The 10,338-nt window shown below is 50.3% G+C and overlaps 1 protein-coding gene across 2 annotated transcripts in view; it reads left to right on the top strand.

Annotated features, from left to right (window-relative positions):
* LOC140390074 (lactosylceramide 4-alpha-galactosyltransferase-like) overlaps positions 1-7,871 on the top strand; it is a 39,486-nt gene extending 31,615 nt beyond the window's left edge. For both annotated transcript variants that reach the window (XM_072474950.1, XM_072474949.1), the window contains one exon: positions 2,476-7,871. In XM_072474950.1, coding sequence (XP_072331051.1) covers positions 2,476-3,099 — 624 coding nt within the window. In that variant the 3' untranslated portion in view covers positions 3,100-7,871. The remainder of the gene's footprint in view (positions 1-2,475) is intronic.
* The last annotated feature ends 2,467 nt before the right edge of the window (positions 7,872-10,338 follow it).

A 10,338-nucleotide genomic window follows, 5' to 3' on the forward strand; every position in this document is an offset into this window, starting at 1 on the left:
AATTACATAGTGAGGGATCCTCTTTAATTTTAAATTCTCCAGTCCTCTGCAAGCACCCATAGAAAGGTTACAGCACAGAAGGAGGCCATTCAGCCCATCTTGTCCATGGCAGCCCAAGGACACCAGGTGCCTTTTCCAATCCCATCTTCCTGCACCGGTAGCTTGCAACATATCTAAGGTGGATTGAAAGATGGAGTGTCTGCAATTTACACCCTTGCTTCCCTCCGTAACCAGATGTATCCCAACTGGACAGGTCACTGTTTTTATTTTGATCACGCCAACCGTTTAAGTACTCCTCTATATCTACTTTTTCCCTACCTAATTTCTCCACTACATAATGATGATAATAATCACTTATTGTCGCAAGTAGGCTTCAATGTAGTTACTGTGAAAAGCCCCTAGTCGCCACATTCCGGCGCCTGTTCAGGGAGGCCGGTATGGGAATTGAACCCCACACTGCTGGCCTTGTTCTGCATTACAAGCCAGCTGTTTAGCCCACTGTGCTAAACCAGCCCCGACAACCTCTTCCATTTATCTGTTCCACAAGGTCTTCTCTGAGCTTTATTATTATACCTGTGCAGCTCTCTTATGCAATCTAACTGCACCTTGTGGTGAGTTAAAACGCACCTTGTGGTGAGTTAAAACAATGTAAAATCCCAATGATGCCTGAATGCCGAGAAAAATCATTCAAGGTGACACCCAGAGGGTTTGAATCTGTTCCTGAGCTGGAGCTTGTGACCAGGGTTTCTTTATTTCCTGCTCCTTTACTGTCATATTCTTTGCTGTAGCCGCAAAGGGAAAGAATCCGAGGGGGCACTTAATGAGTTTGTATAGCTCCGAGCAGGGGGTTTGTTTCCAAGATGCTGCTCTAAGCTGGATGCAATGGTGAACTCCACAAAAGCCCGCAAACGCTCCAATAATGTCTTTGTGTGACAGGTGACGTCACACCAGCCAGTGGTGTTTCTCTGATACGTAACACCCTCTTTACCTTTTCTTCTCACATAAGTTCACGAGCTGAATTCTCCTCCGGCGGGATTCTCTGTTGCACCGGCAGAGCACCCATGCCCCACGGGTTTCCGAGCGGCGTGGGGTGGCCACAATGTGAAATCCCATTGGCAGGTGCTAGGAAAGGACAATCCCATGCGGCACGCCCACACCGGGCAACTGGCATACCGGTGAATCACCCCCACCCCAACGCCATGTGTGTGGGTCAAGTTCCTTTGTCCATGTTGCGGAGCCTGGGGCAAATGCCCCTAATTTCCCAGACCAATGGAACTGATTTTCGTATGCACAAAGCTAGTGCACTGAACATCTCTCTCCTTCAATCAGATCGATAGGGGCAACAAAGTGAAAATTGAATAATGCTATTTCTTATTTAAAAACTCATTATTAATTCAACATGCTCGTGGGTTCCATGACTCAAACTATCCCATCTGGTATTCCAAATAGCTATTGGACAAAATATGAGATGCTAACAACATAGAAAGCTCTTTGCTCAATCCATTCTCAGGTGGCACACTAGTTAGCACTGCTGGCTCACAGCTCCAGGGACGCTGATTCAATTCCAGCCTTGGGTGATTATCTGCGTGGAGTTTGCACTTTCTCCCCTTGTCTTCGTGGGTTTCCTCCGGGTGCTCCGGTTTCCTCCCACTGTCCAAAGATGTGCAGGTTAGTGAATTGGGCATGATATAAATTGCTGCAGTGTGTACAGGTTAGGTGCGGTCATAGGGATAGGATGGGGAAGAGCGCCTTAAGCAGGGTTCTCTTTCAGAGGGTTGGTGCAGACTTGATAGGCCGAATGGCCTCCTTCCGTAGGAATTCCACTGGTTCCTTAGGGACAGATATCCTTTCCCCAACAGACAGTGACATAGTGGGAACGTTGCTAGACGAGTGATCCAGAGGCCCAGGCTACTGTTCTGAGGCTGGAGACATAGGTTCAAATCCCACCATGGGAGCTGGTGAACAAAACCTGAAGTTGAAAGCCGTTTCAGTAACAGTGGCAATGAAATTATCATTGGATGTGGTTAAAAACCCATCTGGTTCACTATGTCCTTTTGGGGAAGGAAATCTGCCGTCCTTACCTGGTCTCGCCAACATGTGACTCCAAACCCACAGCAATGAGGTTGACTCTTAACTGTCCTCTGAAATGACCCTAACAAGCCACTCAGTTCAAAGAAAATTAAGGATGGGTAACATATTTTGGTCTAACCAGCGACACCCACATCCCGTCAAAAAAAAAAAGGTCATATCATATACAATGGCTGAACTCTTATTAATAACTCAACCTGAAGCATCCAACTCCTCCTTTAAGAGTGGGATAAAGGAAGAAAATTAGAAAACGAACAAGTGGCATTAGCATGGGTCTAGTCGTGATGTATTTGTTCTCCTGGGTACAGAGTCGTTGAGTTCGACAGGCAATTATCCAGCAAGAGAGATTTTTAAGGAATGAACCAGGTTGTTTTCTGTACATTTCAGGTCAATCCGTTTTGGGAAAAGTATTGGATCCATGTGTTGTCTGATGCCTGCCGGATAGCACTGCTCTGGAATTACGGAGGAATCTACCTGGACACGGATATCATATCGCTGAAGCCCTTGGCGTTCCAAAATTTCATCTGTGCTGAAGGATATGAGGCAGCTAATGGTGCAGCACTGGGATTTGAGAAGCATCATCAGTTTATCTGGGACTGCATGGAAGACTACGTCAGAAACTATGATGGAGGCACTTGGGGTTCCCAAGGCCCGGCTTTGGTGAGCAGGGTTTTAAAACGGTGGTGCCAATCTAATGAACTTGGACCATTTTTCAACTTGGAATGTAAAGGCATTTCCTATCTGCCGCCCAAACATTTCTATCCAATTTCATACACTAATTGGGAAAGTTACTTCCAACACTGGAGAAAGTCAGACATTAAATCGTTTTTTGCGGAGACAAAAGGGGTACATGTCTGGAATTACAAAAACGTTGGGCAGCAGAAGCAAGTCACTTCAGGAAGTGGAACATTAATAGAATATTTCTTCTCAAAGTATTGCCCCACAACCTACAAATCTCTGGTCAAAGGCGCCAATCAGGGACAGCACTTTCAGGAACTGCTTGAGGACTGAGTATGATCTGAGCAATGGAGAAGGGGGGGGGGCTGTGCTGCGCAACCAACCCCCCACCCCCAAACACCCCTCAAAGCCTACCCCCACGACTCATTCTGATTTTCAAACCCTGACCTCCATTTCAATTTGGCAGGCGAGCCAAATGGGTAGCTCGCCAGGCTGAGGCCTCGGGATCTGGCTGGCTCAGTGGAGCTCTTGGATGTGGAGATTGTGGGGGTAACCCGGTGTCAGTGGATTTTTGTGGTCACTCCTGCTGCTCTTTTCTCAGTAATAATTTGACATCTTTTGTTGGGTCTCTATTCTTCCATCTCCTGTGGATGGGCTCCATGCCAGCTCAGACTAGACCTAAATTAACAATTGGGGTGCTATTTACCTCTTGGGGCCTTGATTTCCATTCAAAAGGGGTGCATTACCTTAAATAGGCAGGTACTTTGGGCACCTGCTTGTAGTTTTCTTGGCAGCAGCTATATTGCCAGTAGTAATGGGATTGGTAGGTGACTAACCTCATTTTCAGACCACTGGCTCATTAATACCAGGTCAACGTCGAACTTACTGACTGTTACCATAATGGCCTTAAATCATAAAATCTCTTATTGATACGGGCAAGAGCATTTTGATATATTCTCTACATTACAAACCCAGTATCGGGGTGTCACAGCAGACGATGCCTGCACTGTGCTCATTGACCATCTTCAATGTATCCAATAGTGTCGGCGCCTGTGTTTAGCTGATGGTCTGTACGGAGGAGTGCAGCTCCCTTCCCTCTCCAGAAAGTTGACCTGCTTGTTTAGATGGAATTCCACAAGTTGTGGTGACCTGCCTGCATTTCATCAAAATGGTGTTCCTTCAAGTGTCCATCCAGGTGGTTCAGCTGTGACATGCATCAGCTCCTCGAGTCTGATCCGGCAAACATGCATGTGCCCCAGTTATAGGTGCTCGTGAACAATACCAAGCACCCCATTGCTCATTACTTTTTCCTTCCTTTAATTCAGTAGCAGTGAAACCGGTTATAATCACCGTTGACTTGAATCTGGGCCCTCCCATGAATGTAGAGCATGGTGCTCCACATAGCAGTGCCTTCTCAAACTGGGGTAATCTGTAGAATTCTTGAGGGCATTTTAGTCCTGGTTTAAAATTTGACCTCCACCAACCTCAAACCTGCCACTTTCCGTGAGGAACCAATTCATGCTCAGGATGTATGGCTCTCATTTAAATATTTTAATAAGGGAGTGTTCCAAAGTGGTTTTTTTCTGTGATCCAGCTTTAATATTGACCGGACACATGTCACAGCTTGAAAGGGGCATGGACTAAAAGATTGAACAGGCAACTGCCTTTCCAGCACTGCTTGTGGGCTGGGAAGGGGAGGAGTGCTTCCTCTGCCCCCGTCCCCAACCGCTACAATCTGCCCTGTTAATCTCCCCACAAATCCGACTCCCCCCACCTCCGCTTCTTGACCAATCTTGCTGATCCCTAATATATCATCCTGGGCTATCCATTGTCTCAAAATTCATGACCCATGTTCTCACCAGCCCCCCCTTGTTGCATTCATGTGTATCTCAAACATAGCCACACTACCAGACTTTGGAGAGGATACAGAAGAGGTTTACCAGGATGTTGCCTGGTATGGAGAAAATTAGCTATGAGGAGAGGTTGGATAAACTTGGTTTATTCTCACTGGAATGGTGGAGGTTGCGGGGCGACCTGATAGTCAGAGGCATGGACAGAGTGGATAGTCAGAAGTTTTTTTTCCCAGGGTGGAAGTTTCAATTACTAGGGGACATAGGCTAGTTGTGCGAGGGACGGTTTTTACACCAAGGGTAGTAGGTGCCTGGAACTCGCTGCCGGATGAGGTGGTGGAAGCAGGTGCGATCGTGACTTTAAGGCGACGCGGTGGCGCAGTGGTTAGCACTGCTGTCTCACGCCGCCGAGGTCCCAGCTCTGGGTCACTGTCCATGTGGAGTTTGCACATTCTCCCCGTGTTTGCGTGGGTTTCGCCCCCACAACCCAAAAGATGTGTAGGTTAGGTGGATTGGCCACGCTAAATTGCCCCTTAATTGGGAAAGAAAGAATTGGGTACTTTGAATTTTACAAAAACGATAGTGACAGACACATGAATAGAGGGATATGGACCTGGAAGTGTAGAAGTCTTTAGGTTAGACGGGAAGCATGGTCGGCGCAGGCTTGGAGGATTGAAGGCCACATAAGGGCTGTTTAGCACCGGGCTAATTCGCTGGCTTTGAAAGCAGACCAAGGCAGGCCAGCAGCACGGTTCAATTCCCGTACTAGCCTCCCTGAACAGGTGCCGGAATGTGGCGACTAGGGGCTTTTCACAGTAACTTCATTTGAAGCCTACTTGTGACAATAAGCAATTTTCATTTCATTTCCTTTTCATAAGGGTGGAGGCGGCTCGGGTGAATTGAGGGACCCGGGGTGCAGTCCCTAACTATTTGTCAGTCTCTCTCTCTCCTTCTCCAAAGTCCTGTGCTGTACTTTTCTTTGCTCTTTGTAGCAATCATTCAGCAGGGATTCATAAAACAACAATATATTTGAAGATAAATAATGTACATATGATGGTAGGCTGTGTAAACATATCTGACCTGTGGGACTGCTGCTGTATTCTGTCTCCAGAGTCATGGGATTATATATCACACCCTGTCTTGTGTGAATAATGATGGTCAACAATTTAAGATGTATTCCCTTGAACGTACAGATCACAACACCTCCCATTACTGATCCTGAATGAAGGCACGTTTTAACAGCCACATTGCGCTTGGCGTGGATCCGTGTGCATCAATTAAATTGCAGAAAAGGCCCAAACCGGTATCCGCACCAGGCAGGAATTGGTTTGGCATCTAACCGGCCTGCTCCTGTTGGCGGGTTCTGTATCCTGCCTCGACGTGACAACACACCAATTAAGACTTCTCCATCTCATTAACGAGATGGAAGCTCAATCTCATGGCCTTGGGGAACTAACTGGATCCCCAGCGAGAGGTCACAGGGGCCTTGTTTAGCACTCCAACCTTTAAAGGTCACAGGGGCCTTGTTTAGCACTCCAACCTTTAAAGGGGAACCTAACGCAATGGCTGCTGAGGGGATTGGAGGAGAAGAGTAGCCATTTTCATTTTCGGAGATGCAGCCAAGGGGCACGGGAGGTGCTGTCCTGGTGCTCGGGGAGGGGGGGGGTGGGGTTGCTGGGCACCATCAGTCAGGAGTCGCCCCTGGGCTGTTGGGGAGTTGGGTGGTGAGGGGCTCAGTGCCTGTGAGTCCTAAAGGCCACCCTCCAATATTGTGTATACCCATAACAGGGGCAACTGCAGCTGCTGCCTGTCTGTCCCACCAAACACTTCCAGCACAGAGCCCTGCTCGTCACTTTAACTCCCTCTGACTGTCTGCAGCCTCTGGCTGCACAGCTGAAGGCTATTGCTAATGGGGAATTGGCAATGTTAGTTATGTTAGCAATTCCCAGATCTCAAGCGCATTCTCATGTGCACATGTGCCATGTCTCAGATGAATGTTATTGACTAGCATTCCAATCAAACTGCGAGGCCTGGACACTTTGCCTGAATTCTGGGGCATCAACACCACAAAAGGCAGCAGCCAACAATCAAACACCCAAGAGCTGGGCTTCCCAACTGGGGGTAGCCCCGTTTCCAGAGGGTGTGTGTGGAGATTGGAGGATGGTACCTGAGCACAGTCTCTGAGTGTTCCCGGCAGTGGTCTGGGGTCGAAGGGTCCTCGATGTGGCTGGACGGGAGTGTGAAGGACGGGGTCCTCCAGCACAACTGGCTTGGTGGATGACTCTGAGAGAAGGCAGGACACATAAGGGTGGAGGCAATTGAGGGACCCGGGGGGCAATCCCTTTCTGACTGTCAGACTCTCTCTGATTCCTTACAGCAATCAAGATGGATGATGTTGTTGACCTCGCAGCGCTGACCTCGTGGTGCTGGTGACTGCCCAGATGGCCAGATGCATCAGAGGGGGCAGCAGCATCGACACAGGCTCGAGGTGGCACCTCAAGTGCAGGGCGCTGCCGCACAACCATAAGACCCAGCCACCCAGCAGGCCAGGGAGGGACCTCGAGGGGGATGCCGCCAATGGCCCAAGGTGTACAGGCACCATTAGACATTTTGAGGAGATGACGGACAGTGTATGCTGCTGAAGGCTCTGTCTCAGAGAGATGGTGCGCCACCTGTGCCATGTCCTTGCAGACTTGGCACCCCGTGAAGGAGGAGGACACCCGCTCCCAGTGTCACTGAAGGTCTCTGCAGCTCAGAACACTTATGTCATGGGTTCATTCCAGAACTTGTGCGCTATTTCACAACCTACAGCCTACAAGTGCATCCATGAACTATCGGATGCCCTGTATGCCCAGGCAGCTGACTATATAAACTTTGACCTGGCCCAAGCCCTTCAAGATGCACGGGCAGCAGGATTATCCGCCATTGCCGGGTTGCCCCAGGTCCAGGGTGTAATTGATGGCATGCATGTCACCTTGCGTGCATCGGTGCATCAGGGAGTGCCCTTCTTTAACAGGAAAGGGTTCCACTCCCTAAATGGTGTGCGTGTGCGCGTGCGTGCGTGCGTTCTTGGGGATAAGGGGTATCCGCTGAGGTCCTGACTGATGACCCCAGTGCGGAGGCCAGAGACTGACGTGGAGACCCGATATAATAAGGCCAATGTTCACCCGTGCTGTCGTTGTGCAATGAATCGGACTGCTCAAAATGTGGTCCCGATGCCTGGACCGCTCTGGTCCACTGCAGTACACCCCCCCCCCCCCCCCCTCTCTCTCTCTCTCTCTCTCTTTCTCTCTCTCCCCCCCCCCCCCCCCCGGAGGGTCTCCCATTTTGTGGTGGTCTGCTGTGCTCCCAGAACCTGGCACCGCAGCGGGGTGACATGCTGGAGGAGGAGGGACATATGGCCTCGTCTGAGGGGGGGAAAGCGGAGGGCAACAAGGAGTGGGGGTGAGGGCCGGCCCGCTGTGAAGAATAATGGGACAGAGGCTTCACATGTATCAGTTGTAACATGTTTTAATAGTGAACATTCAAAACCTTAACCGTCTCCAGATACAGGTGGTTAACCCCCCCCCCCCCCCCCCCTCCCCCCGCCCCGCCCCGGTGCCCACTCACTGGACTTCAATCTTCTAAAGCTTCCTATGCTCTGCCATTCATGCCTCTAGGTGTGTCCGCAGGATGCATATCAGAGATGGAGGCAGCCTGCTGCCTCTCGAACCTTGCGGCCTTGGATGTCCTTGTTGGGCGTCCTCTGGGGTGCCTGTTCTACCCGCTTCCCTTGAGATACGCAGGTGTCACGATGGGGGTTCGGGTGAGGTGGAGGCTGCCGCCATCTCCCTGGTGAAAGGCACCGGGTCGGCCTCCAGTGCTTCCGCCTCCTGGACAGTGCCCATTGGACCTTGGGGAATTCCATGCGATGGAGAGAGAGCTGGAGTGAGCTCCACCGGCTTCTGCTTCATCTGTCTCAACTGGTCCTGTTGCCTCCCCAGTGTCTGCATCATGATGTTGAAGCCCTTGACGATGCTCCTCAGTGAATGGGACATGGTCCGGAGAAGCTCGGCAATGTCTACTTGTATCTGGGACTCACTCTGGAGCACCTCGGCAATATCCACCTGCATCTGGGACACGTGCTCAGTGACTGAGACATGCTGTCAAGGGCCTCAGCCTTGGTCGACACAAACTGAGCCATGCCTTGGACACTAAGACTCATGATGCTGACCTTCACCACAGTTCTGGTCACCATCCTTTCGGAAGGAAGTGATTGCACTAGAAGGGTGCAGTGGAGATTCACCAGGATGTTGCCTGGGCTGAAGCGTTTCAGCTATGAAGGGAAACTGGATTGGCTGGGGTTGCTTTCCTTAGAGCAGGGAATGCTGAGGGGGGATCTAGATAGGGTGCACAGGAAGGAATCTTTCCCTTTAGCGGAGGGGTCAATATACATTTAAGGTAAGTGACCGGAGATTTAGAGGAGATGAGGAAAGGCTTTTTCACCCAGAGGGTGGTTGGAATCTGGGTCTCACTGCCTGAAAGGCCGGTAGAGGCGGCAACCCTCACAACATTGAAGAAGCCTTTAGATGAGCACTTGAAACACCATAGCATGCAAGGCCACGGACCAAGTGTTTGGCAAAAGGGGTTAGAATAGATGGGTGCTTGATGACATGATGGACCAGAGGACCTCTTTCCATGCTGTAAATATTCTATGGCCAGGATTCTCCATTTCCCGACACTGCTTTCAGGAATCCCCATCGGGTGGAGAATGGATTGCCGGCCAAAAGATTTCATTCGGTGCTGGGCACCAGACCTGCTGCCATTCTGTGCTCCTCCGCGGCTGGCCGTAGGGTGCTGCCCGCACCGTGCCGGTGGGAACATGCAAATTCACGATAAGCATGCATGAGCATGAAATTAACAGGCTGGAGATTGATTCTCGCCCCCACTGTGATGCTCCAACCCCCATTGCAGGAAATCCATTGGACACGCTTTGGTGCGGGATTGGCCAACCGCAGTCCATGGTGTGGTGGAGCCTGGCGGAGGGTTCAAAGGGATCAGGGTATTGATAATGTGTCCCTTTACTGCTTCCAGGGTCAAGGGGTTGGGTGGGCTCGGGCTGTGGGCAAGTGGTTGACTCCGAGACACCCCCCCCCCCCCCCTAAACAACGTGATGTGGTCCCGTGTCCGGTCTGCCCCTTCTAGCCCTGGGCAACCTGAAGTCCTGGGCAACCTGAAGATCACCTTTGTGATGGTGATCTCTGGCAAAAATGCAATGCCTGACAGCTGATGAGCAGATCAGGCAGCCATGCAGGACAAAAAGCAATGCAGGACCACATTCCTTTTCCTACCACCTGCCCTCTCAGACAGATGCATTGAAAGCAGCAGCTGGTACAAGTGTCCGAGGCTTCCTCTAATGCCCACAACACTTAAAAAGGCTTCAAATCCCCTGACACCCTTTGAGATGTAAAACTTTCATCCAGTTTCATAGAGCAATATCTTTCATGAGCCTGTGATTGACAGTTTAATGGTTCGGACACAGCTGTTTGGTGGATTGTTTATTATCATAGAATTGACAGTGCAGAAGGAGGCCATTTGGCCCATCGAGTCTGCACCGGCTCTTGGAAAGAGCACCCTACCCAAGGTCAACAACACCACCCTATCCCCATAACCCAGTCACCCCACCCAAGGGCAATTTTTGACACTAAGGGCAATTTAACTTGGCCAATCTACCTAACCTGCA

Source organism: Scyliorhinus torazame, chromosome 14, assembly GCF_047496885.1.
Source record: "Scyliorhinus torazame isolate Kashiwa2021f chromosome 14, sScyTor2.1, whole genome shotgun sequence".
NCBI lineage: Eukaryota > Metazoa > Chordata > Chondrichthyes > Carcharhiniformes > Scyliorhinidae > Scyliorhinus > Scyliorhinus torazame.